The 22,099-nt window shown below is 44.8% G+C and overlaps 1 protein-coding gene and 2 non-coding genes across 9 annotated transcripts in view; 1 reads left to right on the top strand and 2 right to left on the bottom strand.

Annotated features, from left to right (window-relative positions):
* Positions 1-6,484: 6,484 nt before the first annotated feature.
* Positions 6,485-22,099, bottom strand: part of rhbdf1b (rhomboid 5 homolog 1b (Drosophila)) — a 34,456-nt gene continuing 18,841 nt past the window's right edge. The window contains exons 2-20 of one of the 7 annotated variants that reach the window (XM_047609878.1): positions 19,585-19,726; positions 19,152-19,285; positions 18,694-18,840; positions 14,143-14,371; positions 13,407-13,613; positions 12,519-12,641; positions 12,025-12,167; positions 11,595-11,849; positions 11,390-11,501; positions 11,223-11,297; positions 9,762-9,923; positions 9,440-9,540; positions 9,242-9,305; positions 8,769-8,866; positions 8,578-8,653; positions 8,233-8,333; positions 8,000-8,153; positions 7,681-7,904; positions 6,485-7,507 (exon numbers count right to left, since the gene is read on the bottom strand). In XM_047609878.1, coding sequence (XP_047465834.1) covers positions 7,312-7,507; positions 7,681-7,904; positions 8,000-8,153; positions 8,233-8,333; positions 8,578-8,653; positions 8,769-8,866; positions 9,242-9,305; positions 9,440-9,540; positions 9,762-9,923; positions 11,223-11,297; positions 11,390-11,501; positions 11,595-11,849; positions 12,025-12,167; positions 12,519-12,641; positions 13,407-13,613; positions 14,143-14,371; positions 18,694-18,840; positions 19,152-19,285; positions 19,585-19,698 — 2,715 coding nt within the window. In that variant the 5' untranslated portion in view covers positions 19,699-19,726 and the 3' untranslated portion in view covers positions 6,485-7,311. Of the gene's footprint in view, positions 7,508-7,680; positions 7,905-7,999; positions 8,154-8,232; positions 8,334-8,577; positions 8,654-8,768; positions 8,867-9,241; positions 9,306-9,439; positions 9,541-9,761; positions 9,924-11,222; positions 11,298-11,389; positions 11,502-11,594; positions 11,850-12,024; positions 12,168-12,518; positions 12,642-13,406; positions 13,614-14,142; positions 14,372-16,256; positions 16,938-18,693; positions 18,841-19,151; positions 19,289-19,584; positions 19,727-22,099 lie in introns of those variants that run through there. The other 6 variants (XM_047609879.1, XM_047609880.1, XM_047609881.1 and 3 more) reach the window with 6 other exon arrangements.
* trnai-uau lies at positions 8,454-8,547 on the top strand. The gene is made up of 2 exons: positions 8,454-8,491; positions 8,512-8,547. It is a non-coding gene; the product is annotated as a tRNA-Ile (tRNA).
* On the bottom strand, positions 20,145-20,238 carry trnai-uau. The gene is made up of 2 exons: positions 20,201-20,238; positions 20,145-20,180 (listed from the first exon to the last, which is right to left on the bottom strand). It is a non-coding gene; the product is annotated as a tRNA-Ile (tRNA).

Here is a 22,099-nt window from a genome sequence, read left to right as displayed (position 1 = left end):
ACTGAAACACAACGATGCACAAACTCTACAACAGCAAATTTGAGGAAAGCATCTTTGTTCAAAACTTGCGTCTCTCAGGATGACGTCTCCCGTGCATTTAAAAAACAGCCACTTTTGAAAAAAGAGACACTCAATAGTTTCTTTCACGGTGTTTAATTGGTCGCTGATTATTCCAAGGCATGGGAAATGCAAATTTTCTGCAACTAAAGTGACAATAAGATGGAATTTTAAGGTTTTGCTGTGCGACAGGGGGGAATTGGGATTAAAAATAATCAATTCAAACATTTAGCACACAAAACAAATAAGACATCTAATTATTCCAAACCCATTTACAGTAACTGGTGTGCGAATGAAATGCGTAATGCATCCGCTAACCCTTTGGTTGGGTTTAGAGTACTGGAGTATCTGATTGATTTACGCTAAACACAGTGAAAACACACACAGACTGACAGGTGGAGTATTTTTTTTTTCAGCCTCAGCCCAGGTGGTGTATGGGACCAAGTAGGGGTGAGGTGGAGGAGCGCTATAACCTTACTCTCCATCATCTCTGCCATAGGTGGGATCATCGGACAGGTGTGTGCTAGGCCGAAACCCCTCCCCCACGTTTACTCTCTCTCTCTGTCTCGCTCACACACACACACACACACACACGTAAATACAACCACCCCCACTCACTTGGTTGGCCTCCTTCACCTGATGGCCAGGTTGGTGAGGTGTGTGTGTGTGTGTGTGTCTTGGTTGTTCCACACACAATGAAGAGAGAGGGTCTGTCAGTGGCCACCTGTTGGCCAGCTGTCAGGGTCCCATTTCAGGGTCGCCTTTCCATACAGACAAAACAGCAGCTACATCGATCTATCTATCTTTCTATCCATCTATCCATCTGATTACTCCTGTTTACAGTAAAAAAAAAAAAAAAAAACAACAAAACAAACATTCAGCGTAGAAAGCCTTAGTTCAGTTTACTCCCCCCAAACAACCAACCATTTAAAGAGGTGACGAGGAGGTAGAGGAGGGGGAGGAAGAGGAGGAAGGGAAGGGGAGGGGGGTCTCAGGAGTATCTAAGTGTGTCTCGTTTGATGCTGATCAAATGCTCGTAGATGCCATCCTCTTCATGTCACATTAGCATCTCTATAGGAGCCTTGATGAAGAGCTGGGGTGGGGGGGTGGGGGCATTTGGAAAAAAAACAACAAAAAACAAACGATGAATGAGTGACGGAAATAAGGAGGCATGAAATGGACAGGAGGAGGAGGTGGACGTGACAGGATAGAGTTGGACTGGAGAAGGGGATAAGTGTGGAAGCGTGGGGGGAGAGGGGAGAGATAATTTCCTATAAGGAGTCTGCAGGGTATGGAGGTCGCAGTGAATGTGGTTGGGGGGTGGGGGGGTAATGGCTTTGGTGCTGCCTCTATTAGGCCAAGCAGACGCTAGATGACAAAATAAGATGAGTGCTGAGCTGATTTTTTTTTTCTTTAGAATTTGTATGTTGGCGAGGTCATTAATTTGTCACTATTAGCTGCTCCATCAGCTCATATCATGACAACAAAGACCCGGATCATATTTGCATGTATCTGTGTGGTATGAAACTAGTAATTTTAAGTCCTAATCACTGACATTTACATTTTGTTTAAAGCTGTGTTGAGGAGGAATTTAGCCCTGCTTTCCTCTCCTCTCCGGGTCCGTTGATGTGAGGAATAAGGAGACGAGAGAATGACGTCGAGTACGAGTATTTATTCACACCTCAGAACTTCTCCACCCCGTATTTCACACTTATTTTATTTGACAATCTCGTAGCGAACACACAAACACAAAGACAACACGATTAGAGCTCATACATATATATATATTACAATCCCAACCCAAGACGCACTACTCTCTTTAATTTTATTGCCAATTCTTATGTGCCGACTTCTTCGTGAGGGCTAGTCCCGTTCCACAGGAATTCCACCTTATTAGTCCGCAGACTATACTACTTTAGGGGAGATACCCCAGGGCCTCAAACCCCTCCCACCTGTAATTTCAGGTATTCTAATTTAGGGGACTATAACCCCATGGACTCAAACCAACGATCTGTAATTTCAGATATTCTATATGCCTAACCCAGTTAGGTCTTTTCAGGTAATTTGAGGGTCCCCACCCCTCGGGGCCCTAACCCAGCTCACTCCGTGACCCCGTCGAGCCAACGGTGGGTCCGCCACGACCGGGATAGTCGACTGTAGCCCTGCTACAATTTAGAATGCACTTACGTCTTTTAGCGCTTTTCCTTTTTTCTTTTTCTTCTTCTTCTTCAGGAACCTTGTTACTTTGTTTCACTTCACGCACGCTTTACTCGTCTGTTCGTCTTTTACTGATGGCACATTTCCGGCTTAGAGAGACTTTTACTTTAGTGTTGCCAATAATGCAGATTCGATAAACAGGTTCTGCTTTACCTCAGTTTCGAGCGCTCTGTCTCTTTTCGCCGTTGTCTGTCGATCGTTTAAACCAAATGTCCTCGCTCCGTTCTTCCTTCACATCCCGGACGAGCCCCCAAATTGTTGAGGAGGAATTTAGCCCTGCTTTCCTCTCCTCTCCGGGTCCGTTGATGTGAGGAATAAGGAGACGAGAGAATGACGTCGAGTACGAGTATTTATTCACAGTCTGCAGAGTGTGGAGACCACAGTACATACAAAGATATGAGTCTGGATCTGAGTTGCCTTCGCGGGGGCAGTTCTTTTCTATTACTACAGTAAACACCTGATTGGCTCATCTCCTTCTCCTCTTTGACACACTTTCTCTGTTAGATTGTGGTCCGGCGCATCCTGCTCCCCCCGCGAGACATCTTCAGAAAATACATGGTGACCTTTAAGTACAAGTTGTTCTCAATACAATCATATCATTCGGCCTTCCAGTGTTTTCCACTTCTGCACACAGTACATGTTCAGTGTATTCTGTTCCATTGATTATGTCCCATATATTGCATATTGAATCACTTCTGGTAATTAAACCTGATTATTAAGGCACTCATAAGCACGCATACATTTTACTGTTCCCACAGCTGATATAATACGATATCTGTTACCTGAGGGTCAGTCAAGATAGAAGACACGCAGAATTATTACCTAACGCTATAGTTCCTCTTCAAATCCAGCGAGCTACGTAGCGTTCAGCTTCACTTTCATACTCTGACAGGTTTGGTTGACTCATGTGACTGTAGATATTATGAAGCCTTGAATTTGGCATTTTGGCAGTCACCATCTTGTTTTTTCAAACCTGCGAACACTATCCAGGTGATTTGTCAACCACACACTGCAGTAGCCAGGCTTTATTCTCTAAATAAACATTTTCTACTAACCTCTACTGAACTGTCCAAATGAAATATAGAAAAAGCTAGCCGCTAACGGATTTAGCATCTAGCAGCTAAAGCTAAGTGGTTGGTTGAGGTCAAAGTCAGTGGAGATTTATCGGAAACTAATCTTCTAAGCAAAAAATGATTTTTAAACCTTGAGGTGCGAAATACGCACTTTAATTCCTACGTCAAGTTGCCCGGTCGTAGCCTCAGCGGCTTCTGGACGCCAACGGTTGCCTGGCAGGAATGTTCTCACAGGTGAACATGAATTTCCATGTAGTAATCAATCAATCTTACCTTAACTCATGGTCTCTGGGAAGAGCAACGTAGGAGCACATATGTGAATTCAAACGAAGCCAGTATTTGCGCTAAGCTAAGCTAAGCTTCTGATTCATGTTTGCAGTGCAGACATAACAGTGGTAACAACAGTATCTGTGGTGTCTGTATCTCGCCAAAGGAGTCGATCACATTTTGCCAACTGAACCCAGTTATTTTCCCTTTGACCTTCCTCCTGCTCTGCCACCTCAGCCGGTACCCTTCCAGCAGCCTAGTCCTTTTTGGGCCGTTCAGCTCACACATGAATGACAAAACGCCGAAAGGTCACTACAAACTTTTGGCGAGTAATTCCTGATGTAATCCAGTGAGCAAAATGTCAAATTGTTTGATATTCAATAACATCAACTAGCCGCAGAAAAGGTCTCCATCATTCTCTCACTGTCTGCTTCAGTGTGCATGAGGAGAAATTTGCCATAACTGGATTTTGAAATGAAACTGTATTATTATTGCATTATCATTCAATTGTTATATCCTTGGACATGTACTGTACTGTAACTCACTGTACTGCATTATAAAATGTAAGGCCACAACCAATTATTACTGAATCACCTACACGTATGAAAAGACTTTCTGCTATATTGTGTACGTAGATCAGCATCATCTGTGTTTGTGCTGTTTGGCCTCTCAGCTCCTCTCGAACATAAGTATGCACTTATTTAGACTCAATTACAGACAAGACTTAATGAATGCCAAAGCAGCCACGTGTGTGAGTGTGCGCTCAAAGTGAGAGGGAGGGACCCGCTAGAATGCACAAACCCAGCGGTTCAGCACACAGAGGCATCAGAGGCGCTGATAAGAGTTCAGTGCGCTAATAAACCTTCTGCTTGAATTAATGACATTCAAATCCCAAAGATCGCCACAACAATGTTACTGTAATTCAAGTTTAACTCCTCCAGCAGCGTTCATGCTGCAGATAAGTTTTAGATATTGGTCTTGGGTTGCCATCTAGAGGTCGCAACAAACACTCTTGTCATTTGTGCTGAACTGTTTAACTTGACTCTGTTAAAAAATTATTTCCAAGCACTAGATTCAAATCAAAAGCTCCCACTGTTGTTGCTTTGTAACTGTTACAGTTACACTTCAACAAGTTTCAGTGTAAATCATGTGATAATAAAAGGTCAGTGTATTGAGCAGGGGCTGGAACACAATTGAATTACTGCAGAAAATCGACCACAAAGGCAGACATCACTGTTAACGCATGAAGGACTTGTGTCGTGATCCATCTCACTCAGAGGTGACACTTCTGGCAAGAGCTGACATTCAGTTGTGACGCTACACAGGCCACAGTCTGTCTCCAGGGTTAAATTCAAAGACACAGCTGCAGTTACCACCTTTTACCACAGGGGGTGCTAAAGAGAACAAAACGAAAAGCGTATTGCTACTTTGAAGATGAAGAAGCCCTTTTTTTAAAAAAAAAAGGAAGAAGAAAACATACATTCCATCAACTAGCAAATGGATGAGTAATCTACTTAGATAGTTCAGACTATATTGTGAAGGGACAGACGGGAGGACAGAGGACAGTCCTGCTGTAATCAAAACAGCAGTGCAATCAATATCCTTAATGAACATGTTAGACAAAAACACATTTGGACTGTAGCTGGTCATGTACATACTGAGAATTGGAAGAGCACTAGCTGTTGGCCACGTCACACGGCTGCGAGGCTTTGAAATAGCACTCTTGACGAGGACAGTCGTCCGATTGGTGGCACAAAATCAGTGGAGAGGAACCAGCTGTTAGCTAACAGGTGTGATGCATTGTGCATACAAAGAAGAAGAAAGTAGCTAATTACTTGCCCAAAAGATCTGGATATAAGAAATCTTTTAGCCTGTTAGTACAATGAACCAAAGAATAATCCATAACTAAAAACGTATTCATTCTTTCTCAACAGAATCAGACTACTTCAATGGGAGTTCAGTGCTGAATGCTTCACCTGGACTTGTCTCTAAGCCAGACATGTCAATAAAGCCAATCCCATGCCCCAGACATAACTATCCCACTGTCTGTGGCTTAATATTTACTGAATTATGGATCCCCCCCCCCCCCCCACACACACACAAAAAAAGACCAACACATTGACCAAAATGCAGAAGAAAGAGAATTTAACCAATAAGATCTTGATGACTGGAGTTTCTTCATGGCATTCATCCAAACAGCTTCTTCACTTCTAAAAGACTGGTGGGTGTGGGTGCTGTCCACCTGAAAGTGACGTGACTAGAGTCTGTTAACGACCAGACACTTACCTGTAGCTGCAGGGATCAGTTTCAAGCTGCACGCAGGTCTAAGACTGATTTTAAATTTGTGTTATATGAATCAGAATAATGTGTTCTTTAAACTGCAGGTGCAATTCAGGTCTTTGTATCCAGTAAATATCCCCTGTAACAGAGATATAAGGTCTGGAGTTCAGCACAATGACAGCCAGATTAATTAATTCCCTCTCTAAAAGTCAAAGTCTCCAGCATGATTTATGATTTAGAAGGTGACACTGTCAAACTCATCTTTGGATACTAAGGAGGTTACTGACTACTGACGAACAGACGAGGCCAGTTTATATTCTAAAATAAGAAAAACACATTAAATTTAGAGAGAGACGATTTTGTGAGGGGAGGATTGTAGGAATGTAATGATTTAATACCATAGATTTGTATCAGACATAGAAGTCATGTATGCACGGTCTAGTTTTAGGGTAAATTTACACTTCCTTCTTATATAGAGATGGGTTAAATGAATCTTTTCATTCATTGCTGCTCTAGCTTCTATATGTTATTGTCAATGTGTCTGTGGGTGAGTGGGCGTGGGTGCAAATAACCTCTGAGCCACACGCAGAAAAAGTTTATGTCTCGTGTTTACTGTCAGGTAGCTAAAACGCTACCACATTTAATAATATAGAAAAACACACTAAATGACCTTTGTAACAGCAATTCACAACATAGCAGGTTAACAAAGTGTTTTATGTACAGACATAACACACGGCGAATGTATAAAACAATCAGTTTGTGCCTGAAGTGCTGGTAAAGGCCGGTAAAACCACACCACTGATGTAAAAACAAATGTGATCAATGATTTGTCAGGTTGTGAAAAGCAGCTTCCTAATGTCAGGAGCTGCTGACACGTACATGGCAAAAACAGGCGAGATGTGTGTGGTTGTGTTTATCAATAAGGCACATTTAAAGGTTTTAGTGCCTAAATTCTTGGCGAGTTTTAACTCGAAGGACATCCAGTAACTGGACGAAACAGTTTGAACATCAATAGAAAAGTAAAAAAAAAAAAAAGAAACACAAGTCCTTTACTGTAATGGTCCTTTTGGCCACTAAGTGGTGCTGTTGGGTCGGTTTTGCAAAAGAAGAGAGGTAAATGATTTGTAACCGTCTTCCAGTGTGACTGGTCATTCATTAGTCCAGCTAGAGATCAACCACACATAAATCAGTCATTAGACCTTTTCACTGAACTTTACGTCGTCTCTTTCATTCTCATGCGTGTGGATTATTTTCGTCAAATACTTGCATGCTAAGCATTTATTCATACAGTCTCATTGTGTACCTTTCCAAAGTACGCAAAATCCTGAAATGCTGTTTATCGCCCAGTCTCATTTTTAAGTTCATCCTTCAACGACCAGTGCAGAAACAGTCCAGCAGATTTGCCGTAGACTGAAGCTCAGGAGATGTGTGCGTTTAGGTCGTACTTCTCGCAGAACTTGTCCGTGATCGGGATGCAGGTGAGGTACTCGCACCACTCGCACTTCACGGGGTAGACGTAGAAGAGAACGGCCAGGGCGGAGAGCAGACCCAGGAAGACCAGCAGGAAGACGCAGATCTGGACACGCTTCCGGTACATATCAGAGGGCCCGAAGCTGGAGGAGGAAAACAAAACACCCGAGTTTATCATTTCATTAAGGATTACTCTTAAAACTAATAATCCCGCCCTTAATTCAACTACCTAATAACGGAAAAACACTGTTACACTCCTTCTTTGAGCAGATCTAAAAGCACCCGAGAGCTATGAGGATCCGTTTTCTTCGCCCACCTGATGTATGGCAGGAAGGCAAAGGACAGGAAGAATCCTGACACAAAACCACAGACGTGGGCGAAGTTGTCGATCCAGGGGAGCAGGCCGAAGGAGAACAAGAAGACTGAGATGGCCAGCAGCTTTGCGAACGCCCGCCACGGTCGCTCCAGGATCTGCCAGCTCTGAAACAGCTCCACGAACAGACAGGCCAGGATGCCAAACTGGCTGCCTGCGGGACCCACCTGAGAGGTAGATTAAAAAAAAAAGGGGGGGGAATACAGGCACTGAAGGTTGGTTCACACAAACACAACAAAACCTGTAAATGACCGGCTTGTACCTCCGCTCTGTAAGGAAGGAAGATGGCAGATGCCAAGTTGCCAGTAATGCCGCTCAGCACGTAGATGATGGAGATTCTCAGCCAGCCCGCCAGCTTCTCGATGTCTCTCAGCACCGTCATCTGGAACAGCACCGACACCAGGCAGTGCAGGATCCTGCAGACGCACGAGGCAGGGTCAGCAAAGTGTTTTGCGGGGCTGCTGTGTACATGCGAGTCTTTTTTGACATGGTTACCCAGCGTGAAGAAACAGAGACAACCACAGCCTGGAAAACTGATCGGGGACCTCTGGGTTGAGGAAAGGCAGCAAACCACACACATCATCCATGCAAGCCACCTGGAACAGGGTCAGGAGAAAAAAAAAGAAAAAAACAGTCAGTCTGCCGCCACCCTGTGGATGAACCACAACAGTGCTGAATTCAGGGCAAAGTACTTTCACGTCGTCCTGGTACAACAGGCTCCAGTGGCGCAATCGGTCAGCGCGCGGTACTTATAAGACAGTGACCAGCAGAGCAATGCCGAGGTTGTGAGTTCGAGCCTCACCTGGAGCAATGTTTTACATGAAAGGAAGGATACCTCACCTGAGAGCAGAGAGTGGCCTCCTCATGGAAGTAGCCGTGCATGAAGTCACAGTATTCTCTGGATGTGATTTCACATCTACAACACAAAGTGGCTTATTGTCATTCAGTTGTTGTTAGTGATTAAATTAACGTATATTGACTGCATGAAGGCAGCCAACGTTAGCAAGCCTTTCAGGGACATGGGCCCTCACCGTCCTTTGGTCCCGATGCAGCAGGGCCGGCCGGTGATGGTGCAGTCGATGTGGGGGAGGTTGGTGGTGTGATTCACGGAGCTGTACCGCGTGCACACCTGAAAGGAAACGACAGGGAGAGTTGTGCAATGTATTCCTTTTATGACACCGAAAAAACAACACTTCAACTGAAGTCAATTCCTTGACTTTTCTTTTTACAGTCTTCTCCTTTGTCCCTTCAGAAACACACCCTTTACTATTACAGCACCCAGCAATCCTGCAGCGCTGGTTTCTACAATGTCATGCAATAATTCACAACTCACCAGTTCAAAGGTTCACTGGAGGTGCAGCATCAGGACACTTTATCTTCCTACTCAGCCTCTTGATAATGTGTCAATCATCCTATCAGTCCTCTCAACAATGGTCCACACTTAATCTCATTTCTGGTGATCTGCGTCTGATAACGTCGTCATCAAAATGGGAAATGTACTTACTGGCCACTGGGTGATGTCATCCGGCCACTCGTGAGGTGAAACCGAGGCCGGCTCCAGACAAATCCTGCAAAATTAATCGTAAATAAAATAACTGAGACTGAGCGACTGAGACAAAACGATACAGTCCACGGCTTACATCACTGCAGGATAGTAATCACAGAGGGATTTCTGATACAGGAGACAACACTTGGGTGTTACCTGGGGTCCTGATGGCAGACTGAACCGTACTGCCGCACTTCACCATTCAAATGCGGAGCGCTGGGGTGCTGAGGCCACTTCACCCACACTGCCAGGGTGCTCTGCAGTGCACGACAGACAGATTACTTTCCATTCATTTTGACTGAGCAGCTGAGACTGATTGCTGATCCAGAAAAATGCCTTAAGATGCTCAATGTGACTTTTCTATTAGATATATCAAGTTTATTCCATAAGCACTGGGAGCACACATTTCTTGAGATACACCTTCCGCTAAGGTTGTATAAAGAATGATGCGTTTAAGGTCTGTAAAATCTTCACTGACCGAACACTCCTCTTGCAAAGTCTGAAGGCAGCCGGAGCGATCGTTCCTCACACAGCAGCCCGACTCTCTCTCCCTCGCTCTCTTCTCCTGGATCAGATTGTGAATCTCTTCGTCTTGACGCATGCAGGGGGAAAACTTGGCCCCCAGGTGAATCAGGGCTTCCTGCATGACGGCAGAAATGACACATCAGTACTTGGGAAAAGAAACTTTTATTGTTGGTAGTCAGTCACCCCGCACACACTGACAGAAACTGACAGACTCGCATAACACAATCAATGGCTGTTGAATGAGAGTCTGAGGCGAAGGCGCCATGAGGGGAACGGTTGACTGACTGAGGAAGATGGAGGTGAGTGTTTGGCCCGAGCGAAGGAGTTGAAGTGTTGTTTGTATGTGACTGTAGAGTGGAGCAAGAGCTAGACAGGTTGTATCGAACCGCGGTGAGAAGCTTTTCATTTATCAGCCCATCTACATTGCAGCCCTCACCCATGGCCGTGAACTCTGGGTAGTGACTGTTGGGCTCAGGGTGAGGGGCTCGGACATCTGGAGCTAGCTAGGTAGACACTGGTTGAGGGGAGGGTGGGAGGACACCCCTGGGAGAGACTCTTTGTCAGTTACTTTTAGCTAACAATTTTTTAAAAAAATTCTGAGACTTTAAGCTTATAGATAGGGCTGTTACAATTGTATTTAATTATTTTTCTGTTACTTTTAGCTAATAAGTTCAACAATGTAGCCATTACTATTGACCCATTTGCAGTGTCTACCCTTTTCAAATATTTTTCCATTAGGCTAAATATTTTAACAATTCTAATATGTTTAATTCGAATATCTATCTATTTCAACCATTTGTGCTCTTATTTATTTCAGCTGCCTCTGGTACCCATGTGTATGTATGCTACATGTACTTACTGTACTTATTTGTTGTACAAGTCCTCCACTTTTAAGTATTTCCAGCATTAGCATTAATTTAGCATTCGAGATGAACCATTCAGTACTTTTAGCAAACCCTCTCCCTCTTAGCATGTATGAGTTTATGCAGATGTAGCTACATAGTTTTCGAGGCACGAAATGTGCATTATCATTGATTAACACTAGAGATTAACCGATGTGGGTTTTTTTAGGATCGATAACGATACCGATTTTTTTTACATCAGCATTGGCCGATGGCTTCAATCTAAGCTGTGGACAGTGGTTGATCTACAACCTGCAAAGCAAAACTAAAAGGAACGTTTTTAGGGGTGCTCGATGTTGTCTATGAGTACAACATTTTCCAGCAGCTGCGTGCACTCTGCTAGTGGGGGAGGGGTAATATATGGGCTGCACAGTGTTCAGCGTCTCGAGCAGCACAGGGCTGCCTGCGGATACGCCTCTCTGTAAACCTTGCCAGGGAAAACAAAATTCAAACCAGGACATGCAAGAGCTGAACAAAGCATTAGCAGTGCATGGTAGACTGAAAATACTTACAGAGCTTGGGCCCACCCAGAAGTTCTGTTGTTGTACAAACTTGACATTTTCATAGACTCCCTTGTTCCTCAATACCTAAATAAATGAGGGAAAAACTTTATTCCAGATTTCAGAAAGAAGCAGGCTGGCCATTATAAATCCCTGTAAAGAGTCAGCGATCCACTTACAGAGTCGACGGTTTCGTGCTGTGTGAAGCCCACAGGGGCAATGCCGTAGATAGCGACAGCCAGAATGGTAACGAGCAAATGGACAAATGTGATCCAGTAGGTAAAGAAAGGCCTGGAGAGCAGAGGAGGACAATTTTAATATTTCACTCAAAGGGACTTCACAAATGCTTCGCCTACTTTTATATCAGACGACCAGCTGTCTAACCTGTGATCGTCCATGTCTTCAATCTGCCTCTTGACGTAGCTGTCGATGCGCTTGCGGTACGTCCGGTTTGTGAGACGTCCGACGATGCCCAGCCCGTACGGCCTCTTCTCCCGGGCAAACAGCTTCTTAACGGGAACCGCGATTCTTTGTCCCCGCTGTTGTTGGCTGTTGACGCTCACTACTTCCTGTTTCAGGCGCACTTTCGGCTGGACCGGAGAGCCGTCTTTTGCCTTCCTCCATCCTCGCTCTAAGGGCCTGAATCGAGGCAAAGGGGGAAAGAAAGGCAATAAAATAATCTCTTATTAATAAGCGAGGCAACGATACACAGCAAATGACACCTAACGACAGCATTTGCAGTGATACACATGTCGTCTCTTTAAATCTCCTTTCACGTGTGCATATACAGAACGCAGTACAAATATGAACCCACAGCATGAGATGACTCCTCTCCAGTTCGTTCTTATCCAGCGCACTTCCTGTGAGCTCACCCTCATCCAGCTCTTTGAGGGCGGCCTCTGATGGTGTCTCAAAAACCTCGTCTGCGTAGCTCGACAAATCATCCTGCAGGCCATCCTGCAAAAAATGGAGTATGAAGGAACATGAACATATGAACGGTGTACGCTCAGACCACAAGAAGGTTCCTTTGAATGAACACGTCGGTTCATTGGCTTTTTGAATCTGTTGGTTACCAGAAAAATATGTGCAGCTAAATTAATTGGTTGCCGTGAGCGACAAGATCCATCAGTCAAGTTGTGGCGTTTTCCAAATATTTTACACATTTTTGTATTTGTGCTTTTTGACACAAACAAACCCATAAAAAAATGGATGGATTTATTTAACATGGACTGTATGGACTGCACGTGAATTTAATATTGCCAATTAAGTGACAGTGACTGAAATCTTGAAAGAGTAACAGGGGCTCACTCTGGTGAAAAAGGAGGTATCGAGATCATCAGGAAAATCTATGGTGTCGTCATCAAAGAAACTAGGAGGCATGAAACTCCGCCTGTGAGGTCGCCCAGCCGTGCTATCACCTAACGTCCGCCCCTAAAAAACACAATTACACATAAATTACCATCAGTGTTATTATCAAGAGCCATACAGGACAGAAGTACAGTGACATTTGCTATACTAAACTGCTTCAACAATGGTACGTAAGCTATAAAATGTGTCTGTAAAGCCGGTTTATGTAGCAATTTTACACTTATATTCTGATATTATTTTACTATCATCTGCTTCATTGTCTTTGTAGCATCAGTGGTGGGCGTGTGTGTGTGTGTGCACTGGATTAGCTCTGCTCTTCTGGAATATTCCGACTGCAATCCTGCAGATAGCGGAGCATTCACTGTGTACTATCAAGGACCATCTGCTGGCGAAACTCCACCCAACACACATAAAACAGATAATCTCACCCTGAACAACTACACGTTACTCTAAATATGTTCGCAGCAAGTAGGCCACGCAGAGGGAGACCTCTGTAAAATACTTTGCCCGAGGTTAACCCCAAATATGATGAGCTCATCTCATGTTTCGCATTACATCACTAAAGCACATAAATGCGTGGGCTAAATCAGAAGTTAGAAGAATGCATTCATATGTGTATAAGGCAGGGAGACATTATATTAACACACAGTATATTAAATGTCTTTGTCTACAAAAACACATACAATACAATAAATGATGAACAGTTTTTGCATTACATAGAAATAAAAAGTAAACTACGTCTTAGAAACTCCATAAAATGTCTGCGCTGCAAGTTCAAAAAGTTGACGTTAAAAAGTAAAATCTCCCATATGAACAAAAACTAAAGACCTTCATTAGAGCCGCTGCAGCCTTGAGGCTCATGACCGCCACGGACTCCCGCTTGCGTCGCCGTGGCAACCGGTTGAGGGCGGAGCGGGAGCTGGAAAATGAGCAGAGGGACGCGGTGCCGGGCGTCATGGGAGTCTGCGGCACACTCAGGCCGTCCACCTCTTCCACCACACGGAAGGCGCGACCCCGGGCCAGGGGGTCTACGATCTGCACGCAAACACACACACACACACACACACGCCGGCATGTTATGTGTCGGTCCAGCGCAGGTGCTTTTTTTTTTTTTTTTGTGGTGGTGGTCAGCTGTTAACATGCAGGAGGGATGCACATAGCACTGTGCTGAAATTAGGGTTAGAATGATGCCTCAAATGTGTTGAACTGCAAGTGAGTTTGTTATGAATTAGAAATGTATTGGAGGACAAGCATTTAAGGGTTGTGTTAACGTGTTAAGAGTTTAAACAGAATTCATATTCCTGACAAATCCTTTTGGGTTTAGTAGTGAAAAGTGACTCATGTTTTATTTTAGGGTGCTGTGACTTCGCTAGATAGCTTTTCACATACTGGTGACGAATGGAACATGCATGCTTTTAGTCTTAAAAAACAAAGAGGTAAAAGCGAGCACTGGAAATCTGATGTTAAGAAGGAGGACAAGAGTGGGCAAACGAGGGCGATACTGAGAGAGGAAAAAGGTGAATAACTGCCCCATCTACTTCTTTCACCCCTGGCGCTGGCCTACCCTCTGCATGCCATAGTGGCGGTGACTGGGGTGGAGGGGAGGGAGGTAGAGGGGAGGAGGGGTCTCAGTGCTGGCCAGGGAGAGATTGTCCTGGCTGTGTAGCTCCATCTCCCTCATCACCTGCGCCTTCAGACCCCCGTACAGCTGGCTGCAGTGCTGCAGGCTCTTCCTCCTCCATCGCTGGGTGCTGTCGGTGTCCTTGCTCACCCCGAACCAGTCGGCCGTACCCCTGGAGGAGAGAGAGAGGGGGCAGTCTGTGGTCAGTGACTTCAATCAAGACACAGCAGGAAAAGCACTGGAGTAATCAGTTACGTCAGCCACCACAACGCGGTTGTTGGTTTCTGGGGAATTCGATGACACCGAGCGGTGATTACTGTGATTATCCTGCTATGACGAGTCCACAGGGAAATAGGTCGGTATTTGATGATTGTACAGGTAGAAAAAGTCTTTCTGATGTTTTTCAGAAGATTTATAATGTGGTTAGGACATCATGATCCTCAAGTGACTCAACAAAGTCATCCTCGCTAACATCTGATTCATTTCTGGTCTGTTTATTCCTCCTTTAAGTCTGTTTTCACGGACACTGATAACTCAAGTTGTTGGCTTCGTCTCCGTCCGGAGAAAAGAAACAGATGTAGTCTCATATTCCCACAGCAGATGACCTGACACAGCAGTGTGTGCATTACAGTTAAACTAATGTGTATTCAGGCAATCCCTTCCAAGAAACGGTGCCTGCGTGCCAGGCTGAATGTTAACCGATCAGGAGTGGGAGGCCACACTCAGAGAAACTGTTTACAGAGCAGAGTAATAAACACTAATCATCAAGAAAAACACCAGCTGGGGAAGCCTTTTAAGGCGGCGCAGGGGCTCGGTGGGGGGGCGGCGCAGCCCTGATTGTTGTCCCTCCAGAAGGGAATGGCTTAGAAAGAGGACACAGGTTTGAGGAGCTGGATTCAGACCAGGAGATGGCGAGATGTAAACAGTTACCCTAATCTGAAATCTGCAACTAATCTAATCCTTATAAAATGTATGCTTCCTTAAATACTGTTAATGATCAAGTCATAACATCCACACCACCGAAAGCAAACACTGATTCAAATACAAGGCCGCGCTGTGAATACAAGCATATTTCAAGCTGGATGACATTTGTTTGTTTAGATCAATGTGTATTTGTCTAATTCTGCACATGCACCAGCAAGCATGCGAGTCACATTCGCCCAGGCGAAACGTAAATAAAACATTCACGGCCGCCCTCGTGACACACACACACAAAACAGACACACGCCACACGCTGAAGCGGCGTGCAGCCACATGAAGCAGCTTCCCTATCCTGCAGGTAAGGCTGGCATGTATGGAGCAGCTGTCCGCTGTCATGTAATTATGGCCGCACACTGCATTCTTGTCATGAGGCGAATGGGCCAGAGGGCCAAAGCTTTGCACAATCTAAACAAATGCTAAGACCAAACAGAGAGGGGAATAAATGGAGAAGAATATGAGTACTGACGCTGAACACTGCATGTTTGGGACAGCAGGGGGAACGTGTACAACAAAGAACGTTCACTCAAAACTCTTCTTAAATACATTTTATGTTTCACACAGACATAGATTTAGGTCGATTTTTAACTTATTTTTGGTAAATGGACTAAATCAACCTTTCCAAGAGTTAAAAGTTAGAGTCAAAGACCATTTGCATATCCGTCATTTTAATCTAGTCATATCTTAGCTTAGCACTATGAATGGAAACAGCTAGCTTGGTGTTGTCTTAAGGGTAAAAAGGGCAGGTTTATGCACCTATAAATCTCATAAATTCACAAGTTATGTCTTGTTTCATTACGATTAATCTGGACTCACACCAGCATCAAACCACCTCTAAACCACATCCTGCATAATAAGAGCAGTGCTGATATTCTCATCTAATTCCGTGCTTGAAAGCTGATAAGCAAATATTCCCCAAATAATAAATAATTTTGTCAGAGACAATTTCTAAAAGGTCTGGCATTCATATAAAGTATCGTAAAACATAACATCTTCCGCTTTCCCACATGCTACATTTCCATCCACCATTCAAAGTCCCTCAAGCTGGATCATATTTTTTTTTTACTCTACACACTCACCTGTCCTGAGTGCTCCAGGAGGGGTTCAGGGTCAGGGTCATACCCGATTGGAACCAAAGAGCTGAGTCGCCTCCATCGCCAGCATCACTGTCCCTGCTTACCCCCTGACTCCTAATAAACACTGATCCGCCGGCTGCAAACTGATCCTCTGCGAATCACACATACAATGTTCCATAAGGGGATTTCCTGATATCCAGGCCAGCAGTGCCTCGCTGTTACGCAAAGAGAAGAGGATCAACACACATGTCCAGACTCTGTTGCACATCCGCCCGTCGTTCTCAGCAGTGAGCTCCAGGTTAAGGGAGGGAAGCTGAATCTGATTTCTACGGTGAACATCCTGACGTCAATATATATAAAAACCAAACAAAAAAAAAAAACAAACAACTTCAAGCTTTCTTCAGGCTAGACGCCCCCACCGATCACACAGAGAGTGGGAGGCAATTATTTTTTTCCCCTGAACTTGTGTCACCAGCACACAGTGGATGTGTGAGAGACTGTGTCTGTGGCTGGCAGGCGTCCATGTGTCCTTCCTCGAGAGTTCACATGCAAGGATGTGACCCACTAGGCAAAGAAGACGGCAGCTCTGGTCTTTGTCAAACTGAACATCCCCCCTCTTCAAATGCCAAGCGATTGCTATCAATGAGCTCTTCTCTCTCTCTCTCTCTCTCTCTGTGTCTGCCTGTTTCGCTGCCTTGTTTTGCAGGAGTGCGTGTAAACATCTTCTAAAGTCCCTCTAACATACCAGCAATTCACAGGAAATGGGAGATTAGGAGGAGGAAAGATCATCATACACATTAGGAGTGAGGATGGATGGAGGGAGGGTGCTGCTGGGACATGCCCGAACTTGACCCACACATATGTACACACAAACATACTGAAGCACCACAAAAGGTTCAGTCCGTACACTGAACCCCACCTTGCTTTGCAGTTCAGCTTTTTTGTGTCAGCGGCTGAAAGAAGTTTAACTGAGCGTGTGAACTTTTTTAAACAACTATCATCGCAAGCCATCGGAGAGACGAAATGGTAAATGATTACCCGCTTAAGCCGGAGCCCCGCTCTGTCACAGTGAGCCGCTCCTTAACGTGAAAAATGACTCGTAGAGAGCATTCCTTTTGTCCTCCAGATCAACAAACATCAGCCACCCACCCTCCCAGATACACCGCAAGCCAGCGGCTCGCAGCAAGTAGTATGCACCGACACAGGCTTTGTTTGAACAGTAAAGATTTATCCCGGATTTATGCTCTTGTTTTAGGAGGAGGAGGAACCTCCGCGAGTCACAAACACGCACAAACACATTCAGTCCCTTAAAATCTCTCACAAACATCAAACGCATGAATTCAGTTTCTCCGCCGCGAACACGTGTACAAAGCTAATAAAGCATGGCAGGATGAAGTTTGTCTTTGAACCGAGCGTCTTCTGGCTTCGGCTTCGTGTTCAAACATCGACATTCAGTGTAACGCTCTTTCGAGGAGCTGCTTTGATGTGGGCTGACGCACACAGATAGCCCGCATGAGTAATTGCATTATTTTGTCTGCCTTAAACCATGTGGTCCACCTGGACCTGAAACTGATACACCGCTCATACGCTTTCTTCATGTGTCACGGACAAAGCGTCACAGCTGTGGCACAAAAGAGACTAGAAAGAGTCATGTGGTTTGCGCTAAAACTCAATACGCCCCCCCATTGGGGAAAGATGTGGTTAAATTTGCTACTTTTCGTCAGTCTTTGGTGTGTCATGCACCCCGGGTGAAACACACCGTGCCATTATGTGATGTAGTCACTTTTCCTCAACCTGTGTTGTGTTATTTATGGGCACTGACACACCAAGCTGATAAAAGGCCGCTGGTTAGTGTTTGAGGGACTGCGTGCCTAGTGTCACGTACCATTGACATTAGTCAGACCAAACCAGGGGTCTTCAACATTTTTCAGGCCAAAGACCGCCAAACTGATGGAGCGATTAAGTACCTACTATATGTGTTCTATATTAAACTTCTATAAAAATATGTTGGATTCACGTTAATGTGTTTTTAAAGAAATTTAAATGTGTGGGGGAAAATTTAAGAAAAATATATAAAAATGTCTAATCAACCAAAGATTTTGCGACCCTCCTGCAGTACCTCCGCATACCCCCTAGGGGTCGCGGACCCCCTGTTAAAGACGTAGGCTGTAAACCCACGGAGCAGCATGATTCAAGGGAGATCAACTCCTCTAAATGACAGCTGGCAGTACTTCGTAGCTTCCCAGCTAATCTTAAATCTTCTGCATTTTAAATGACAAATACAGAATACTGTCAAATAGTGACGCAGGTACAGAATGTGTGCCTGCTAGTAGAGGTTACGAGGTCAGAGCGTACGTTTCTCACCATAATACAACAATTTCAGTCGTGAGACAAGTCCAAACTGCTGTTATCACCTCCCCCTCCTCTACCTCCCCTGTACCTGATGATCTGTTTGGGTATAGACGAACGCCGTCGGCTCAGTATTTTGGGGATGCAGGACCGCCTTCGGATGGTAGACGCTCTCCTGGGGGCCCTCTGGCCCTTTGGGGGAACCGTGTTGACGCGCTCGAAGCGCACCCTTTTCTCGCTACGCACACATCAGTGTGAGTGGTCGGCGGGGGAAGCAGTGAGGAAGAGCAGACGGCAGAAAGAAGCAAGAGCAAAGAAAGAAAAGGGAGGACAAGAGAGGAGAAGAAACAGTAAGATTAATTTGTGTTTAATCAGAAAGGAGGTCGCAGCTTTAATTAGTTTTGTTAGGGATTTATTAGTGCAGAGGAGCTGAAGTAGAAAGTAGAAAAGAATTAGAGAGTACACATGCAGAGGTCAGGGGAGATTAGCAGCTGGGTGAAATCAGCAGAAGTGAACTTCTCGTAAATGCGTCTCGTGTGTTTGTCTAACCTCTTGATGGACTGGGTGAAGGAGGGCAGTCTCTCCTGAGGAGGTCTGAGGTAGTTGTTGGAAGTTTCAACGGCGGACATGCAGGCCCGTGGGTTTTCCCCTGGCATGCTGACACTGCGCAGGCGTTTCACAGGCTGCAACACACACACACACAGAGTAGACTTCAGAATTCTGTGAAGGAAGTGATCAGCTGGAGTGTAGATCTTCTGCAATAGATGCTGTGGCGGTTCAGTTGTCCTCATGTGATACAAGCAAATTCAATCTGCTCAGGACGACCATCAGACATTGCTGAAAGCTCTTGAACATTCATATTCATAATAGAGAAGCAACTTTCCTCCCTTTTTCAGGTACAAACTTCATAGTTAGAGCTCTCCCTTTGCTTCTCTAAACTTAACGAAGCTGCAGTATTCTGACTTTAGAGTTGTGTGTTCACCTGAGTGAGCGCTGGCGTCTCGTCTGGCGTCAGCTGGATGGTGGGGATGTCCAGCTTCAGCCATGGCGGCTTCTTCCTCTGGAGGCTGCTGTTCCTGCTGCCTGGATCATCCATGGTTGGTACCTTCCCCTACGCCTGCCAGCTGGAGCACACAAACAACAAGGAGATGGGTTGGGAGACATTTCCATGGAACAAAAACTCGCCGTCTTTGTTGAACGATTACAGAGGGAAGTCACATATAATTGACACTAATCCATGTCTAAAACGGCTAAAAGAACAAACGGCTGATTCAGCACCGTGGTGTCTTCTACAAAAACCAAACACCAACCCAACTAATTCCAATTGAACTGACTACGGAGACGATAATCTGATGAGATCAGATTATCAGATCAAAGCATCACCATGTGGTGTCAACATGCTTAGAAATAACGCATTCGTTCCAATAAAATTGACATTTACGTGGTTATCGGGTTTAAATACAACACAATGTCAAGCTGTTTGAAAATTCCTTCCTTGTGATTGTTAGTGGAACAACAGCACTTAAATATTTAAAACTTCCCTGCTCCAGGTGAGGCTCGAACTCACAACCTCGGCATTGCTCTGCTGGTCACTGTCTTATAAGTACCGCGCGCTGACCAATTGCGCCACTGGAGCTTCAGCAGTGGAAATGATGTAGTGGTATTTTGCAAGGGGATGAGTGCAGCTGGGCTCCAGCACCACCAGATGGCAGCAGGCCTCTCAAAGGCCGGCTCTCACTCAGAGAAACACACATACGGTACACCACCCATGAACGGAAAAAGGGCCATGATTAGTCACAATGCTGAGTGTGCTCCAGTTCATCAGGTTTAGCAGTGTGGGCGCTTAATACATTGAAAAACAGCTGAATGAAAAGCTTCCGCTCACAGGGAAGTTTAAGGGTTAATGACTTTTAAGTCATTTTGAGAGCAAGAAAGGCTTCCCTGTTTAAGAGTGTCAGGGGAAGTGGTTCGGGAATAAATGAGACATCTCCCAAATATAGCCAGCAGCTTAATATGAGCCCTTTAATATGAAGAACCAAAACAAATAGTCTTCATTTCCTTTTCACACAGACTTATACGGATGCTGAGCTTCTCAGGTGAAGCCTTAACACAGAGCGGGAGATAACCGCACCACGTAATAGCAAGATGTGCAACTGACCATTCTCCTCGTGCCTAAGAAAGTCGCTAATAAATCGTGGCAATTTCTCAAATATATGGGTCACTGGTTGTAACGAGACAATACAGAGGAAACAGCCTCCATATTCGGGTTCCCTTAGCTGGAATAACAACCGCCGCTGGCAACTAATTAAGCTTTAACTTTAGCTGAAAATTCTGTTTCCAATTAACCCCACGAAAGAGTCTCTAATATGCTCATAGGCCGCGCTGTCTCTTAATCCAAGATTGCACAATGGCTGTGGGGGGCAGGGGGAGGGGGGGTTTATGCCACAATCAGTTGTCTTTCGTTTATTACATCAAGATTTAAAATAAGATCAGGGAACGCATTAGTAAAGCCGGCGCATGTCGAAGCTATTGCCCTGAAGACATTCTGCATTTAGCAGTGCATGTTTACTTCCAAGTCTTGAATTTAAAATGATTTTGAACACACATTAGTGTTTCTTTTGTCGGGTTATGGTTTGAGGCAAGTGGAAATCGTCGTGCTCAAGTGCATGGACTATTACTGGATAATAGGACATCTGCATGCGGCTCTGCTGAGAAGTAATGAGCGACCACCAGAGAGGAGCTTCTGTGGCTCTCAGCTGTGAATCATTGTGTGATTCACGGCTGCGAGTGAAATTACAGTCTCTCATGCCATAAAGCCATTAGCCCAACAATAATGTCTTCCATCATAGGGGGAGTCCATACCAAAAGTTCTGGCCAAGTCTAACGAGCTGAAAGATAGTCAGCGCCGGCAGCTGGAGGCCTTCTGTGTAACACACACACACACACACACACACAGTTTTGGAACAATCATTTATCAAGTACAATCAGTTTGTGTTTGTTTCGCACCACAATTTCATCATTCAGTTTTCTAGTTTGTCTGCTCGGAAATGATTATTTTCATGGCGATCTTGAATATTTCTGAGGATGCTGCACAGCAGTCGCGACACATCAGGTGTGAGCTCAGAAAAAGAAGAGCGTTTGAACAAGTGAAGTGTGAAATCACTCAGAGGAGCACGTGATGCCATGTGGTTCAAAAATGCTTTTGCATTAGCAAGGCATACTGGTTTCATTCCGGGTACCTTTGTCCACATGATGTTTATAGAACTAGCCACAGAAGGCTGATATAGCTCAGTTAAACATATTAGCTTCAAGACATATTACATTTACGTGTTTATTTCTGCAGATCGAAGCTCTGAAAGTCATTGCGCACAAGTGAAGAGACTAACACTGGAGAATAGGAGAACTTTATGCCAGCTAGCAACAGTTTCAGTACACAGTTGTGAAGGCTTGCAAGCTTTTTCTGAGGAGGTACTCATCTAAATGCTGAGGTCAGCATG

This window comes from Mugil cephalus, chromosome 16 (assembly GCF_022458985.1).
Source record: "Mugil cephalus isolate CIBA_MC_2020 chromosome 16, CIBA_Mcephalus_1.1, whole genome shotgun sequence".
NCBI lineage: Eukaryota > Metazoa > Chordata > Actinopteri > Mugiliformes > Mugilidae > Mugil > Mugil cephalus.
This window is presented reverse-complemented; position numbering and strand designations above follow the sequence as displayed.